The sequence below is a fragment of the Anser anser genome (assembly GCF_964211835.1).
Source record: "Anser anser genome assembly, chromosome: 18".
NCBI classification, from domain to species: domain Eukaryota; kingdom Metazoa; phylum Chordata; class Aves; order Anseriformes; family Anatidae; genus Anser; species Anser anser.
This window is the reverse complement of record NC_139739.1, coordinates 10,159,312-10,178,136: the sequence shown is the minus strand read 5'-3', so window position 1 is coordinate 10,178,136 and position 18,825 is coordinate 10,159,312. Positions and strand designations below refer to the sequence as shown.

The 18,825-nt window shown below is 36.5% G+C and overlaps 1 protein-coding gene across 4 annotated transcripts in view; it reads right to left on the bottom strand.

Moving 5' to 3' along the window:
• CABIN1 (calcineurin binding protein 1) overlaps positions 1–18,825 on the bottom strand; it is a 110,150-nt gene that overhangs the window by 81,430 nt on the left and 9,895 nt on the right. For 3 of the 4 annotated variants that reach the window (XM_083803822.1, XM_083803825.1, XM_083803823.1), the window contains exons 13-28: positions 18,528–18,664; positions 17,920–18,137; positions 16,636–16,714; positions 16,212–16,399; positions 15,430–15,576; positions 14,498–14,692; positions 13,219–13,455; positions 12,379–12,535; positions 12,026–12,141; positions 8,142–8,303; positions 6,603–6,809; positions 6,094–6,239; positions 3,883–4,144; positions 2,105–2,365; positions 1,314–1,465; positions 607–785 (exon numbers count right to left, since the gene is read on the bottom strand). In XM_083803822.1, coding sequence (XP_083659948.1) covers positions 607–785; positions 1,314–1,465; positions 2,105–2,365; positions 3,883–4,144; positions 6,094–6,239; positions 6,603–6,809; positions 8,142–8,303; positions 12,026–12,141; positions 12,379–12,535; positions 13,219–13,455; positions 14,498–14,692; positions 15,430–15,576; positions 16,212–16,399; positions 16,636–16,714; positions 17,920–18,137; positions 18,528–18,664 — 2,843 coding nt within the window. The remainder of the gene's footprint in view (positions 1–606; positions 786–1,313; positions 1,466–2,104; positions 2,366–3,882; positions 4,145–6,093; positions 6,240–6,602; positions 6,810–8,141; positions 8,304–12,025; positions 12,142–12,378; positions 12,536–13,218; positions 13,456–14,497; positions 14,693–15,429; positions 15,577–16,211; positions 16,400–16,635; positions 16,715–17,919; positions 18,138–18,527; positions 18,665–18,825) is intronic. The other variant, XM_083803824.1, reaches the window with a different exon arrangement.

Genomic DNA, 18,825 nt, shown 5'->3' with positions numbered 1-18,825 from the left:
CAGTCATTGTAAATGATAAAGAAAAATCAAAAGATGAAGTCTACTGGACTGTCATGCAAATCACTTCGTGCTGATACACAATATATTCAAAATAGTTGCCACCTGCCTCCTTCTAAAATGAATAACACTTTTGTTTTGCCTTTTTAACAATTTGTTTTGTTTCAGCCACAGTTCAAATTTTCACCTGGTCAGTTCACACAGGCACTGAAACAGTGTCCGGTGTTCTGAAGTCTGAATCCACATCTTTCCTAATAAGCTCAGACATTTAGCTTTGAAGAAAATAAAAATGCTCTCTGGAAGTCCAATTAGGTGCATATTTTTTCCCCATTATCCCCATATCCCCATTTTTTTTCCCCCCAATATCCCCATTTTTTAATTAAGTGACAAGTGCCAATGGTGGCAGGTGACAACTCCGAATTTTGTATTTAAAGCACCAACTGTACATTGATTCTATTTAAAGCATTGAAATTTAAAAAGCATCAATATTGCCCGTGTTACCACAGACCCATCACCCTCCTTGAAATGAGCAGTTTGATCATTCCTGGTCAAACCCCCCATGATTAGAGCACCTCCCTGTGCTGCCAGTATTGAGAACAGGGACTGTACCGTCCGGCGTTGCCTGCTGACGGGGTTTTTTACATTTGACGTAATCGTGGTCAACTGGAGTGGCTGTGTAAGGTGGGGATGTCAGACCTGGACCGGAGGAGGAGGGGAGGGAAGTCCCAGGGCCTGGCACTGTTCCAGCTGAAGAGTGAGAGTCTTCATCAATCATGCAAGCTTTTTCTCTGGGAGGGGAGAAGAAAAAGTCATGTTAATATGCTAGTAACATATACAAAGAATGAAAAGAAATTACATGTTCTTATGATTTCCAATACAGTAATCAAATCTTACTAACAAATTCTAAATGATGGACTTTGAGCACATGCCCACCACCACTCTTCTGGAGTAAAACATTCTTCATCTTACAGTTATTAAGAAGACAAATTATGAGGACTAAAGTCTCTTAACCTTCCAAATAAAAGCATTTACTTTTGCGTTTTTGATAGTTGATAAAAACAACAACTTTATTAATAAAGTAAAATAGCTGTTCCAAAATAGATCATAAGAACAAAATTGTTCCATTTTTCCCTTCCCATTCATGTTGTGCCAATTATTGAGCTTTAACTGTACGTAGTAGCTGAAAATTGCAAACACTAGAATTAATTTTAGTCACTTTGTTTGGTTTATATTTCATTCAAACCCATTTTAACAGGTTATTATTCAGTAGTTTGGAAGTTTGCTTTCAGATGGTATTCCTGGAAATCAGCACTCACTTTTCTGCAGCTTTTGGGGTGTTCTTCTCCTCACCCCTGGCAAATGGTCCCTCAGAAGCTTCTTTCATGAAACCAACCAGTATCTCTGCATCTACTCCAGAGTCTGGTTTCCCCACAAGTTTCAAAATAGAAGCATGAAGTCGAAAGTACACCTAAGAAACACCAAAGTCCATTTAGTCAACAGAGAACACGCAGCTCTGCAAATAATTACAAATAGACCATTCTCTGTAGAAACTGCATGAGTTAGTATAAACAGGCATCTGGTACCTAAACTTACCTCAACAGGACTTTTCTTGCCTTTTTAAGTTGTTTGCAAATGACAGAATCTGAAAACTGTAAAAAATTTATAACTGCAACCTATGGAACACAACAGTGAAAGCAGACATGGACTAGTCAACACTGGATGTGATCCAGACAAACTTTTTTTTTTTTTTTTAAACCAGACAACGCAGTAAAAGCTAAGGTGTTATGACTACTGATCTAATTCTCATACATAAACTTGAACTTGTGAAACCTATCCACACTTGATTTCAGTAAAAACTAAGGAGCTGTGTGCAGGAAAATCCAGAAGTGGAAATTCTGTCCAATATATACATAAGCTGTCTTGAAAACAGAAACAACCTGAGTAACAAACTTCACTTAATTCTCCAAGTTGGTCTTGTAAATGTTGCCAAATGCAGAGCACCATATATGCTCTGCATGCTTCATGATATAAATTAATAATAACTGGTATTCCACTATCTGTAGAGAACAATGCTTTCAAGTCTAGGTATTTCACTTTCTTCTTTTACCTCCAATGCTTCCATGGCAAGTTCTGGTGGATTATGGTAGTGAATCTTCTTTGGATATCGGGCAGCCTCCTCATGAAGGTAATGACCTGCCTGTTTGTAATGAAGCAGGTAGACAACAGGAGGCTGTTTCTGTTTCTCCGCAATCTTTCCCAGCATATAGTGAATAAGCCACTCTTCTTCATCGCCATCGCCCTCACAGCGAGATGCTGACGTAAAGCACAGTTTGGCTGTCTCCAGCATACTGTCTCGACGTTCTTCCATCTGTGATGGAATGAAGTGTTGAGAATACATGAGTTCACTGTGGCTGAGAGAAAAAATGCTAAAAATACACTCCTGCACATAAAAGCACAGAAATGAGGTACATCATTTAAAATGTTTTCAGTCTTTTGTGTATGAGGAACACATTCCCAAATAGATATTCCCCCAGGAGGAAGATTATATTGTTCAAATTTATCTTTTAATATAACAGAGCTTTTGTTAACAAATTATGCCTTTTTAATATATTCATTTGATAAAAGCAGATTCAAGAAGTCCTAAATAACAATTCTGATTTAATCCACAACTTAAGATGAAGCCTGTATTGTACTTTTTATCTGACAATGTGAAATAACTTCAGCATTATCCCTGGAATTCTTCAGCAAGTCCCTCATAGCCAAGAGGCAACAAGACAGTAAGACCAAACTTTGGATAGAATGAAGACATAAAATGTAGTAACTTCATTTTCTCAGTAATTAGTTTTTGAGCTCTTGGGATGTTATTAGCAAATAACCCTTAAAGAAAATGGTATCTTAGTTATCATTTCACACATACTATTAACAACAAAAAAAAGTTTTTTCCCCTTTAATACACATGCTTACATCACCTTTTTGTTTAGGGAATCAAATGCCATGTAAGCATCTACCTGGAGTGCAATGTTAATACAGTTACAGAGGCAGCTCGGACGCAAGACCCATCACCCTGCTGTAAATACACTCTCCTAAAAACAGAAGATGCTCCCATTACCATTGCCTATAGTTTGAACACTTGTAAGTTTTATAAATTACAAGTCACCCACTAGCAGTACTTTTTTTTTTCATTCTGCTTCCAGTTCTGCACTACATAACTATTCTGACTCGGAAATATTGTCAGAACTTGAGTTTACTGGTCAAAAAAGACAAATGAAACATTTCTCCCAGCAACTCTAAGGTCAGAGAAAATATCAGGAATTGCTCATTTTGGCTCAGCAATAAATTTCATAATATTTTTTTAAAAAAGTGATAGCTATTATGTATAAAAGACCAAATTTATAACAACTTTTGTATAAAGTGTAAGCTTCTTATTTTGATATTTTGTTTAAGTAGCCAAAAAACATAGAAAACAGATACCTTTAGAAACAAGAGATGACTGATGAACACACATACCAGAGTAATTCTTAATCTTTTCACTACTTAAACATGTATACATTTCACCTTTTCCTGGAAACACTGTATGACATTTACAGAAAGGTAAGGTAAAAAATAATTCCCCTTTCCAAAAGGTTATCATCATTTTGCATAATCTTTCAAAGATTATTCAAAGATCAGGCTCAAATTAATTTTACGCAAAAAAACAAACCCCTTTAAACAGTGTTTGATGCCAGATGCTTATATGAATGAAAATTAGAATTTCCAATATTACTAAGTAGCTATACAGTCTAATAGGTGGTGTACAGCATTTACATATTTAATTTTAAGAAGTTATGTTAGGAAAGGCCATTTAAAACATTTTAAAAGTTCATACTGCTCTAAGTTATTTCCCACCTGCTGCACAACTTCAGGGGGGAGTTCTGTTTTCCACTGCTTAAGCTGTCGGGATGCAAAAGAATGCAAGGCATAGGAAATGGTGCCATATTCTATCCACAAGGAGAGATTAGAGCTGTCAATCTCTAGGGCTCGCTTAAAGCAGTTCAAGACAGGAGTGGAGTGCTTCCAGATGGGTCCATCACTTTTCAGTTCATTAGAGTTCAATTTGTCCTGAATACGACTTGCTCGAGCCAGAGCCATGCCAGCCCATGAATCAAACCTATGCAAGCAAGAAAATAACACATCAGTGATCTCCCCCACACACATTACACTGAACGGCCAAGACAAGATCCACTTTGTTATATTCACAACTTTTTCTTCCTTTCATCATGTGCTCTCTCAAAACAGATTTCTGCATCTCCTCCTCTCATAGCCAAAAAGACACTGTATAAGCCTAAATCATACCGATTCGATTAAAAATGGTTTCCTCATAAAACACCACCCCCAATAATTCTCTCACTTGAAAAAATGGGAAATATCTGGATTTGCTATGCAAAAGTACAGTATCTAATAGCAGCATTCCCACTGATTTCTCTTCTCAATAGCCATCACATCCTGTCCAAACACTGTCACCCTTGACTTCTGTAGACCAGCAGCTATTGTGCCATTTTGTATTATTGGGTTGAACTGTGAATGGTCTTTATCGTCACTATTATTTTCCAACATAAAAATCACAAAAAACAAAGTGCATTCATATAAGAAAATTCTGATAAACAAAAAAAAGACTGCTTTCTGAGAGAAATTTTCAGCATCCAGTAAGATCATTGACAATACAACCTGAAGAGCGGCTTCCCTATTTCATAATTTCATACTAACATCTGAAGTCAATGGTTCTGGATTTTTTTAAACCACAATTATAACTCCAAAGGAATAATAATGTCCTCACAGTTTCGCTTGTTAATTTCTTGCTAATTTCAATTGAAACCTCATTTCTGGGTCAAGTGAAATAGAAAGATTCCCTAAGGGAACCATAATACAGACATTTGAAGAAATAATACCTAAGATGACTAGGCTAAAAATACTATGCTACCACACAAAGTATGTTCTTCAGAACAACAGAACTTCACATAATAAATTCAAAACTCACTATCATTTATGATATCTGTAAAACTCTAGAGAATTTTTATTTTATTTTATTTTTTGTAATTTATCAAGCTCCAAACTAAAGTTCTAGCAATTTGCTAATCAGTTCCCAGGCTAGAAGATTCAATAACATGAAAATATGTCTATTCCTCTGTAGATTTCACATGCTAAATTGCTTTGTGCCTTCACCTTCCATTTTGTCTGTTATGTGACTTGATTTAGAAATAGCTTTCTCTCTCAAGACATTTAAACTAGGGTTTTTGTCATTGACATTGGTCTATCAACTTCAGTGAAAATTGAAATGATTGCTAACATCCAATATGCAAGCCCTAAATTTAATCCATAAGCTTAAAGATTGCTTCATTTCATTTTAGAAAAGTTATTCAAAACACACTTAGAATCATATAATCATAGAATATCCCGAGTTGGAAGGGACCCATAAGGATCATCAAGTCCAACTCCTGGCACCGCACAGGTCTGCCCAAAAGTTTAGACCATGTGACTAAGTGCAGAGTACAATCTCTTCTTAAATTCAGACAGGCTTGGTGCAGTGACTACTTCACTGGGGAGCCTGTTCCAGTGTGCAACCACCCTTCCGGTGAAGAACCTCTTCCTGATGTCTAGCCTAAACTTCCCCTGCCTCAGCTTAACACCGTTCCCGCGAGTCCTGTCACTGGTGATAACGGAGAATAGGTCATCTGCCTCTCCACTCCCCCTCACAAGGAAGTTGTAGACTTCATTTTTAAGATGAAAGAGCTTAATCTTGGTGGTATTTCAGTACACTATAAATTATCAAGAAACTAGGTTAAACATCAACTATTTAAGCAAGATAAACAACTTCCGGAAGAGGTCAGCCTAAACAGCTAATCCAGTAGAGACTGCTATTTGTATCCCTTACACTTCTGAACAGTGAAGTCTTATTCTTTGACATGTATGAACACACCAAAAACAAAGAACAAAAGGTGCAAAAGAGCACTAATGATTCAGTCCCCACCTCTCCTAGTCAATCTTGATTTTAAGTTTGCTTTCGACTCTCCTCACCTCGCTCTTTCATTTTTTGGTTTTAGTTTCAAAACAATCACTGACCTGTTTGGGCAAATACAAATGTCGTGCATGTAAAATTTGATGGCCTTAGACTGTTCTTTGTTCTTGAAATGATAGTCTGCCAGAAGGTAATACAACTCAGTCACCACTGGTGGAGAATAGTCTGCCCCATCTGGGAGAGATGGTGCCTGGAAATAAATAAAATGTACGTATTAAATGAGATGAACATTTGCTTCTTCTTTGTAGTGAAAGTAGTCTTTTTTATCACAGAATATGAAGGACTGAATATGAAGATAGTGAAAGTATTTCACAGATTTACAGAGCACTGAGAAACACTAATGAATATCTCACACTGACTGTATATTAATCATTATTACAACTTGCCATTTCAATACCAGAAGCTTTGGTGGTATCATTCTTATTTCATTTAAATGCAATTATCTGAGGAAATCTAGTATTATTGAATAAATCATTCCCTTAACTATCTGAAAGTCAACAAGAAAACACAGTAATTTTATTTTTTATTTTTTTTTTAAAGCAACTACTTATACCTTGCTGCATGTTCCTTCAATATAGGCAGAAACAGTATCTAGGCTCAGCATAGGCTTGTCTGTTCGAGGAACAATTGTAGCAGTCTTCTTTAAAAGGTTGGCCAAGTCGGCAGAAACAGTACTGGTTTTGTAACTATCAAATTCTGGAAGAGTTTTAGGCTTAAAATACTCAAACATGAACAAAGCATCTTCCCACGTTAAATCCACCTGAAGAGGGAGGCAGATGAAAGGGGAAAAAATCAGCTCAAATTCCAAAACTAAAGTACTTACTAGAAGTGAGTTTCTATGACCTTTATATACTGCTCTAGCAGGCAACAGATTAAACCTCTCAAGAAAAAGAGCAATTAAAGGCACCATTAGTATATGGTGTTCCCAAATGCAGCATACTGCTCAGTGATTAAAAGACTACCATACAGGGCTGTAACTTTGTGTATGTTACTGAGAAGTAAAGTCATTCTACCTCCTTAGACAATTTTTTTTTTTTTTTTTTTTTTACTTTTCCCCATTTTCTTCTTGTTAAACCAAGTTTTTCTTTTCTTTTATTGTTCAACTTATTCCTACAGTAAATTTTGTTTCTGTACTGTAAACAGGTAAGTTGCATTAGTAAAAAAGACAATTTTAAAAATAATTTCAGTAAGAACTTTTTCATCCTGAATTGCATAAATGTAACGTGTTTTTGGGAGAGGGTACTCTCCTTACCCTTCTTTTCCTTTTTCTTAATTATTCCCATCTTCTCATTATCTCAATTTTCTAATAGGTAAGTTTGAGAGAGAACATTCACAAATAATAACTAACAAAGTAACAGTATTTGCGTATTTTAAAAGGTCTTTTCAAAGCAGCAAGACAACTTTTTGCTTGTATGAAACTTTTTCATTTATGATTTAATATCACTTGCATTTGGTAAATGCAAATTCATCTGAGATTTGTAAACAAAAATCAGTCTTTCAGGTGGAAGATTGCTGACCTGATTTTTCTGTCCCTTAATACTACAGCCCTCTTTCCCATGGCAGTTAGTAGTTTTTCTCCTCCCAAACTCAACTGAATCTCACACATTTCTAATAAACAGCTACTATTCATTGTGAATTTAATAAAATAAGCTATAGTGTAATTTACTTGCATCATTTTTAACAGTGCCTCTTTTCATATTCATAAACTGCAAAACTGGCAGCTAAATCTTTTCTTCTTACAAGCTGACATTCTCCTCTCTATTGTTCTCACCCTCGACATCCTCCTCTGTTAAAAACAGGAAAGTCATGGCTCAATAAAAAACAATTTGTAGATAGTTTCAAAGTGACAGACTACTATGCATAAGACTATACTAACACTTCATTTCAAACATTTGACTCTCTATATTCATAAAAAAGCGGAAACCTTATACTTTTTTTTTTTTTTACAATATGTAAAATACGTAAAATTTACAGGGAAAACAAAACAAAACAACCTTCCTCATAAACATCTTAAGGTCCATTAAAACCAGACAAGGGTACATCGTTCATCACCTCAGAATATTTTACTAACAATAAACAATACAGATCTTACCTGTTGTACTGAATGTTCTTCTAGGTACCTCGCTTTGCTTTTTTTGCTAGGAAAACCATATAAACAATAAAAACATTGTTCCAAGGCTGTTTCCAGCTCTTCTTTGTATGGATGAGTATCTTCAGAAGTGGATGCTGCAAGTTCTTTTTCTAGAACCTGAACCTACACCACCACAAATATATAAAAAAAAAAAAAGTCATCTGAGAGTTGAAGCTTGTATGAAGTTAACCTAGTTGTCTGGAGTTCATATGATGAAAACAGCATACAGAACTACACATTTTTCCCAAATTATAACCAGATTTTCCCCATATTTCTGTAAACTGGTCTCACAAGTCATTTAAGTAGCACTAACTGCAATAAAGTGTTTTTACTTTTTTCGTCATTAACTCATGAACTCTTGTTAATCAACTCCAAGTTTCAGACTTAAGACTGATCAAAGTTTCCAACTACACACCAAGTTAATTCTGTAAATCTAATCATTACAGTTTGTCAGTCCTTTGAATAAGCCAGCTACCACAGGGAGACTGCATGGAAGAACATCTGCACTAATTCACAAAAATCAGTTTTCTCTGTATGGAAAAAGGTGGAATGGTGAGGCCTTTACAGAAAAAGAAGTATCAGCTAATGAAGATCAGCCTACAAGGGACACCTTTGCAGAGCATGAACTATATACAGATGGCTAAACCTAAACAAGAGTGGCTGAATTAATTGCAAATAACTAAACACAGTAACAAGTTGCTACTTTAACTTCAATATTACAAGAAAAAGTACCCATCAGTGGCACGCTTTGTTAGATGCTGTTACTCTAAGACATTCATTAAAAAAAATTACCATTGAACTTCAAAAGACAAAAGTTAATTACTGCATTTTTTTCACAAAGCTTCCTTAAAAAGCAAAACAAAAAGGAAGACATTCCAAAAGAATCTTGATATTTCAATGTTAATAGAAACATGTTCATCAAGAGTAATTTGTACACCAAGATTCTGAATCTTTGCTTCAAAAACAAAAGAAAAAAACACAATCAGAGGTTTAAAAATCAATTCCACTAACATTATACTGTGAAACTTAAAATCAAAAATGATACGTGTAAGTGGAAATTACATTTGTAACACCTTATATATTCAACAGCAATCTAAGGTGTTTTTTTTTTTGTCAGAAAAATTAGATCTGTGTCAGAGACAAGGTACCATTTTTTGTTTTAAGAGCTAGAACCCTGAAAAATAAGAGTAGAGCAAGGACGATTGTTAGAAGGCACTTCAATGAAATTTCAAGTGACAACAATCATCTTTGAATCACAGCAGTCCTTATTTCCACTATTTTTCCTGTGGAAGTTGTGAACAGCTTCTGAAGTTTAATAAAGTGGAGGTAAATACGTTGAAAGGAAGACGCAAACCTCACATCACCAACAGAAGCATGATACTCCTACTGCTGCAAGCAAAATCAGATCTAACACCTGTAACAGAATTATCGCTTGATCAGAGTTCAAAACAACCTTATTGGCTTTTAAATTGTTAAGCAGCAACCCGGAACTGATTTTAATAGTTCAGACTTAGACTACCACCAAAGGAGTTAATTATGTATCAACGTTTTTTCGTGCTCTCCTTCAGCTACAAGCAATAAAAGGAACTTCAACAGACAGTTCACCTATACAAGGCGATCATTTAATACCAGTCTATAAAAAACACTTTTGTTAAACATTCTTGAAGGTGCCTTCAATTAATTTATCCCATTTTATCTTTATCATTCCTTACCTTTCTGACACCCTCTTGTCTCTGAAAACTAAATAGCTGTGCTAAATAATACCGTATCCTATTTTAGCTATAGAAGTGGGTGATTCTGAGACTGAAATTTGAAGTTTTCATTCAGTGTACCTGACGACATTTGCAAAAATCTACCTGTAAATACGTTCACAACTCTCCGTTAATAATCTGCAGTTTACCCAGGCTGACAGGGTGTACTATCAGATTCATCAGGCTATGGATACAGGCACACCATTCAGACATGATTTAGATTCAGCACCTAGGAGCACTGCATCTGTACTACACTCAGGGCAAGGCTGAGTCTGGAAATAGGTTATCTATTTTCATGAAGCACAGTGCCTGAGCTAACAAGCCCCCTGGACCCAGAGGCAAATCCATGCACAGGCAACTCAGGTGTATCAGCATTATGCTCCTAATACCAGGAAGACTGAGGAGAGTAGGATGCAGAGATAATCGAATAGTTCTACACTGAATCAGCCTCGGCTCAAACACTGTTCATTAGCTCCAGCCCTGCTGGGGTGAGCTGACTCCTGCAGAACCCCTCAGGCTCTCCAGACCATCCTTCCTAGCTGTTTAAATTACTGGCCTGGCCACAGCGCTGCTCAGACACAGAGGTAGATGGAGTGTGGCACTAGGCTGCAGCTAATAAGCTCCAGGGAGTGCTGAGAAGGGAAACAAAGAGATTCCAGAGTAGCTCTATGCAGAACTAATTATCATCTTCTCTTGGCTGAAGGTAATAAGGTTCAGTGAAGTCAAGTTGAATCTATGAAGTGCAACTGAAATATCCCTGTAGAGCACTACCCAATGAATGCCACAGTGTTGTATTATCTGGGTTTTGCCAACAGCCAGGGTATCCCAGACTGCTACTCTAGATGGTGAAAAGCTGACTGCGATTCAGTTTCTAAGCTAAGGGAAAAAGTAAGGAAATAGCAATACACGTAGAAATATTCTGCTTCAACCATGGGAAACTTCTCAAGGATTTATCTTGAAAAAGTCAATGAGTGGGTAACTCCTTTCATCTAATAATGCTACAGCACTACTGCCCAGACACACGTTTCTGAAGCACCTTAGATTTTATAATGTGCTCATCTGAACAACAGAGCAAAGAATAGCCTTCAGACACAAGGAGGACTGAATTAGCTCTTCATTCCATCATCTTTGTTCAAGAGTTTAGATCTATTTGTATAAGCTGAATTTATATTTACCTCATAACATGAAGACAACAGAATTACTGCTTTTCCCTGTCTGCAGTACAAAATCAAAGCAGGTATAATCAAAATACTCAAATTTATCAACAGCAAAACAGCCAAAACATCATAGCTCCAGGACCAAATTCAGTAACACCTCTGCCTTAAAGTAATCAATAGCATTCCAGAAGTGTAACTGGGGATAGACCACACCCTACAAACCTCTACTCTTGTGATTTAGAAGAAACAAATAACCAAGTAAGAAGAAACAAATAACTGCAAAATTCAAAACTGAATTTTCATTTAAGACACTCTTTTAAATACTAAGGAGTATTTACCTATATTGAAAAGCGTGCAGACTTTACATAACATTTGGCAAACTCGGTTCTGTAATATAAGCAATTGTAAATCTAGTAAAAACTTTTTAAGATCACTATGATGAATACAGAATCCCACTATTTTTTTTAGCAGTGTCTTTAAAGTAACACTGCAGGTATTACTTTACTGAGTTTACACAAACTGAGTTGCTCAGCTTTGCTGACAGCTAGCCAGATCCCTTCCGCCAGGTATCCACATCCATTTTAACATCTTTGATAACACGTATAAGGTATGTCAGACCTTAGACCATTTACTAATTCTCATTTAAGATGGTTTTTATAGTACAAAGGTGGTTATCCAAAGCCATCTCTTGTCTTGGGGGTTGGGAAAGCGAGCCTTAGCTATTCAGATTAAACCTACTAAAATGTTAATGTGTTTGGCAGCTAGAAGAAGTAAAGTAGAATCTAAACTGTATTTTTAACATGAAGACACTAGCAAGGAAAAAAAACAAAACAATCTCATAGACTTTGAAGTTGTTCCCTGTTTTGAGATGGGTATTGGTCAGATGATTTTCAAAGGTTCTTTCCAACCTAAAGTATCCTACAATGCTAACACTTACATAGAACTTGAGGAGACCACCATCTGAGTTGCAACACCAGGATCTTCTTCCCAAATACTCATGAGCTGTGTTCAGCAGCATGAGTGAAGAAGGCAGCATAGGTGTATCAGGACTCGCTGGAAGAGAGGAATTGGTAAATATTTTAGTAGAACAGAACTGAGTTAAATCCAACTAGCCAAGGCTTCATCTGGCAAAAAAAGAAAGTTTCCTCTGAGATAAGTGACATTTGTATATCCCTCTACTCCCTTCAGTCAGCAAGGTAAGATGACAAACTTAAGGATTTTCTATTTATACTCCAGAGCTAGATGGTGAGGAGCTCAGCTCCAATATGTAAAAGTGAATAATTAAATTACCTTCTTCTCCCTGGTTCTGCTGCTGCTGCTGTTGGCAAAGGGACCGAAAAGCATCTTCTTCATGCTGGATGATCCTGTGTAGGATAATCCACGGAAGCACTGAAGAGACATATGGCTCTTTTGGTTCTTCCTGGACTGCCATGCTGCAGTCGATGATCTAATAAAGAAGCAAGCATTTCACACACAAAATGATACACATTAAGAGTCAGGTGTGAATCCTTCTCAAACAACCCAAAGCTGGTAATGTATTCTATCCTGATGAAGTAATCTAAATTAAGTCTCTGCTTTTTGCGGTGAATAGGAGTAAAAAGTCCTATTAGACCAGCCAGCATGGGGAAGGGTAGAATATGATTCCCTCTGCCATGACATTCTCTTGTATCATTTTATTTTTTTTTTTTTTACTTGAAAAACCCTTAGCTTGGCCAGCACTTGCAAGCAACTCTACCACGTTCCTAAGGCTTATGAGATCTTGTCTTCTAGCCCAAAACATGTACAGCCAAGATAACACCATAACTTACAAACTGCATCCAGACAGCTAAATCACCATTACAAACAGAGCATAAGAAAACTGTTCCTTGGGTTATTTTACTACCATTTGCTGATTGCTTTAGTCAGCTTTGCATTTAAAAGTACCTACTGCTGCAGATTCTAGAACAGGTGTGCTCAGTGCCTAACATACTGAAATGAAAATGAAGACAATGTTCATCTTCCTTTCTACCCCAACAAAAACGTAACCCAAAATGTCACTGCGAACAGGTGGCAATTCAGACAGAAGCTACAATCACATCTAAAGGGCTGTATCACACAGCACCTCTTTCCAAGTACAGGTGAACAGGTTACCTGAATCAGGTTGGTTGTTAATCGAACGAGGCTTGGTGTTATAGAAGGATCTTTCAGGATGCTGCTGTCTGACGATAATGAACCATCTATTCCTGTGAGCAGTTGTGTTACCGTAGCAACCCACTCTTCTTTAGCAGAGGCTGCTGTCATATTCATCATCTGCTGAATTGCTTCATTCAAGGCAACTTCTGAGCATTCAAAACATTGCTTGTAATCTTTCAGCTTGAGTAGGGAGTCCTAGGGAATGTAAATAAGAAAAAATCTATTGTAAAGATGAAGGGTTTATTTTAAAACATGAGCACACAGCAGACGAAGGCAATACACTATATACAGGTAAGGTGGTTACTCTACTAAGTGTAAGAAAACACCTTCACATGTGACATTAAAGGACAACAGGAGGTGCATGGGCCCTGGACAATAAGTATACAAGCAGGATCTAAATTTCTGAATATCATCACTGAATCTTTCTGCTAGACTAAGAGAGGCATGAAATACAAATTTTCAAGAAAGCGATGTCTACAGGCTTAATGAATTCTAACCATATGCAGTTTATGACCTTGTGCAACCATTTTACTATAATTTTATAAATATCAAAATGGCAACTACAAGGCCAGCATTGTATCAACATCCTCCTGCTTCTTTATACTCTGCCAGGTTTGGGTAAATGAGATGGCGTGAAAACTGTCAGATTTGGCTCAGTCCAGCTAAACATCAGTCTTTTTTTTTTTTGTGCAGCCTTTTTTTCCCCCTTGAAAACGTGACAGGCTCAAACTATTCCAATAGCTGAGGTCACTCATACACTTATTTTCAGTGTCACATGGACTAAATCTATAGCCATTATACTGAATATATGTATCAACACTGTCATTCATGCAGGACAGGTACACTAGAACATAAAAATCACTTATATGCTACGTAGCTTTTTAAGTTTCAGGTTCAGAATGGTTGTAAATCACCAACAGTCAACAACAACAAAAGCTGCAAGTATTCACAGCAGATGCAGATAACATAAATCCAGACACTAGATGTTTCTGCAAATGATTCAAGTTTATTTGAATTTAGAATTTTTCTGGCCATTTCATATAGACATCAGACATCTTGTATCTTTAGTCACATCCTCAGTTAGCAAAAACTGACATACTTCTAATGACGTTGAAAAAACTATGCTGTTCTGACCATTTACAGATTTGGTTCCATGTTTTGCCTTGTAAATAAGACTCATTAACTATTAACATCCACTCTAGAAATCGTTTCATCCTGTTCCCTGGACAAAACAAACCTGTAGGAGAAGCAGCTGTGCTGGTCTCTCTGGTATGGATGTTACAAATTCCAGATGTTTTGCTCTTCCAAAACCATTAAAACATAAAGTTGGATGAAGCAGATGCACCACTGCATTATAATCCCCTGCCTCATACAGTCGCTGGATCTCTTCCAAAGACTGGCATCTCTCCAGAGATTTTAGGTTCTTATCAATCTGTAAACATCACAGATAGCACAATCCAACCTTTGTCTTCACATACATTTGACTAGTGGCATTTCACCTAGCAGTTCAGCTGTAAAGCTATGTTAACTCTACAGTTACATCCAGGAACATAAAACAGTAAGAAAACACCTACTATGTAACACTTAAGCTGTTCCATATACTTTTAATTATTATCTAGTACATGACTATAGTGCTATAATGACTTTATAGTTTTTTGTCTCAAATTCCCAAATCACGCATTTCTACGCTGCAAGTATACATCCATCAGATGGACTTCAAAGTGAAGTTGGCATAAGCTGGGTTGGAGTTTATCTCCCAAAACAGCAATGGAAAGAATGGATGATGGACAAACCTTTATTTAAATACACATGCAAATTATTATGTGGAAAAAATTGACTGCTGAAGTAAGAAGCTCATTTAGCCATCAGTGAAAGTTATGTTCATAGAACAGAAAATACAACACTGGTTTAATAATTTTTTGCTGCACATAACAGTTGCTCTAATAGAAATATTTTGCATAAAATCAGTCTTAAGTGGTACAGGACAAACAGCTCCAGAAGGCATCTGCTTGAAAAGATGTTGGCCACAACATCATCAAACTATGAACCTGTTTCTTCACTCTTAGAAAAATTCTAGAACAGATATGGTAAAATTTCCAAGACAAAAGAGCTAATTCATATATGACCTTTGAAACTGGAAGGGGTGGAACACTGCAAGTCAATTCTTACCTCTTCTAAAGAAACAACAGAATCAACATGTAGATTAGGTAACCGTATTGTGATGCATTCATTGTCAGCTTTAGCTTGCATTGCAGTGGAGCTTTGTAGCATTTCAGTGCAGATATCGTAGTTTTCAAGTGCCTGTTCCATGTCTCCCTACAGAAGCAGTACAGTGGGGAGAAAAAAAGAAATGAGAAAACACACAATGAACCTCAAGAGTTTTGTCTGCAGCAAGGTTTTCCAACCACATACAAAATGTTTAAATTCAGTGCAGGCACTGCCATTTTGATTATTGCACATTCTCCCACATGAAAACAAATCCAATTGACAGTCACCAATTAAAACCAAACCAAACCGAAAAAAAATGCTTCTTAGCAGTGACTCTTATAAGAGTTAAAACAAATCAGAGAAACAGAATTCAAGTTGCATGAATGTGAAAGATTAATTTGGATTGACTAAAATATCATTCCTTTGAGAACACAGAAGCATAAAACAGTGGAAATAATCCTTCCATTTGTACAAATCAAAACACTGAGTCAAGAAATATTATTGTATTCTGCAAAGTGAATGCACTCTCTTTGCTCTGTCCAACTGAAGTACATACTGAAGTTGAGTGGTCACAAATGAAATGCAAGCTGCACAAGCAAAATATAACTCAGTATATCTGAAGAAAAGATGGTAATAGCCCTAAAATAACTCTCATTTTCCAAATCAACTGCAGTGTCTCTGGACAACATTACTTTTTAATTGCTGGGAAAAGTTTTATTTGTTAAATCACAAGTAAAACAAACCTGAAGTGCTAGAAAGCGAGCTTTCAGCCAATACACCCGAGTGACAAACTCCATCCAGCCTTCCTCAAACAAATCTCGCTGTGAGGACGCGAATGACAACTGCAGCAGATCTCCCAAGAAATGAATTCCTGGGAAGTCAGGACCAAACTTTCCATTGACAGAGGCAGCAGGGCAATTTCGTGGAGCAACTGCAAATCAATTGTTTTATGATAAAGTTACTAGCATCCCATGAAAAGAGTCCCACATACAAATATTTCAAAAGTACTGATCTACTTGAAGGCAAACAATTGATAGACCAATAATAAGCATCTTTCAGTTCTGTATTTTAAGAAAAGATAACTCCCAAATCCAGTGAATTCCTATAAAAGTTTCTTCATTTACCTAAAGTATTTTTATTCTGAGGTAAGAAACACCTGACTCTTACCTGTAGAGCTCTTTCCTTTTGTCAATAGCCACTGATCTAATTGCAGTTCCATGCAGGAAAGGCTCATCAACATCATATCCTGCAAAAGAATTGTGAAGATATTAAACAAATCATTCAGAATATGGTAACAGCACTGACATTTGAGAAGTAAAAAGTCATCATCTCCATGAGACTGAATATGTATTCTAGTCTTACCAGCTTATTAATGCTTGATGGATAACGTTCAGAAGTACATTAAAAATCATGTCACCATGGATATCCACCAGGTAATTTTGTGAAGAATATACTATTTGCTGATTACATTCACAGGGCTACAGATCCATCTGTAAAATCTAGGTGCTTATGAAAAGGTTCAAAGGTCCATAGTGCTTGTTACCAGAATAGCCCTTTGTAGTCTTAAAAACCCCAAATTAATTACACTCAGGATAGTTTGTATATTGAGTTTAAAATAAATTCAAGGATTAAAGTCACTGTCCTCATGCTTGTCTCTTCTTTTTAATGGTGTAACATGAAGTGTTACATACTAGCACGAAGTCATGCAATCATAGTGACAACCCAGTAAATGCATTTATAAACATATTTAAATTTGTTCAGAAAAAGGGTATGTATACATGAAAATACACAGAAATACAATAGTTACATACCAGACGTATACAAATTTTAACATCTACTACATAATACTATGTTTTTGTTTGTTTTTTAAACTAAATCAGTGGAGCATAGTTTTCAGAAAAATCAGTAGAAACACTTGATATTAAATATATATTTATTTTACTTCTATTTTTTGCTGTAAATTGCAGGCTATATTAGAAGCAAGCCATCTACTTTATTTAGAGCAGAAATGCTGACCCTCGAACAACCAATGTGAACAAAGCAGCATCTCTACTCGCCTGGTAACAAAACAAAATTCTGTCATATCAGAAGCAAAGGGGGGGAAGGAAAAGCAAAAGCAACAACAGAATAAAGGAATAAAAACTATTTAAGAATCTAATATATAAATTGCATCTATATGCATATATACACACATGCTGTCTATATACAGAGTACTCTTGCATACAGTATCACACAGATACGTCCAGGAGCTCAGGAACAAACAGTTACGTGAGCTGCAGTACGTGTACCACAGTTTATGGAAGATCCAACAGCTAGCACAAGCAGCTCCCCAGGAAGAGCTAAGGAAAGCCTGCAGCTAATTGTTGGAGATTGGTTAGATACTTTCAGTGCACAGAGAGAAACATAGTGGCAACGAAACAGAGAACGTAATACAGAAAAATGTTTCATTACCTTGATATGCTGATTACTTGAGTCCCTCAGTAATGGATTGGGAAGACTACTACTGTGCTTTCTCCAGTTATTATAGATGCTAAGGACCACCTCAGACAAGCCAGGAGGCCACTTCACCAGGAACTTTTGGCTGATGACTTTCAAATATCTCATCATGAGTTCCAAGATCCCACCATTGTTTAGGTTATCCAGCAAGAATTCATGAACATCCTGTTTCTCTAGAAAGCAGATAAACACAAAGCCAAACATGATTAAGGTCAAGACAAACCATGACTTGAAACAAATTAGTTTCAACAGCGTTTTATGCACTAAGCTTACAGAAAGGCCACAGCAGTCCTCCTGCACTGCATAAATGCAAAATTAAGTATCCTAATATGCTTAAATGGGAAACTCCATGCAATAGAGCTCTTGTACACAGTAAATAAACAGTCCCCAAGACTTCAATAAAGTCACATTACCAAGCAAGATAGTTTCACGTCATGAAGTTATTCTTTTAAAATAACATATTTATTTGCATCTTCTAGATGTAAGACAGGAAAATACAGAAAATAAATCACACAAAAATGGAAGAAACAACAGAGAAAGGGTCATTATAATGAAAACCTTACCAGATTCCATAAATGTTGTAGAATCAAATGACATTCTGTGTGGTCCAACATGCTGGAAATTCTCTTCTTTGATCTCTGACTGTACCTCGTAGTTATTGAAAGGGTCTTCCTCTTCCTCTGGATCTAATTTTCTTAATCTGTATTGGGGGGGGCAAAAAACACTGTATCAACAAAGTCATCATTCTTTATTTCACGAATAAATTAAACATAAGCAAGGCACATTGTGCATATTTTAGAAGTGAAAGCACAGTAACTGAAGCACACTCAGATTTACATCCAGTTCCCAAATTTTGTCCAA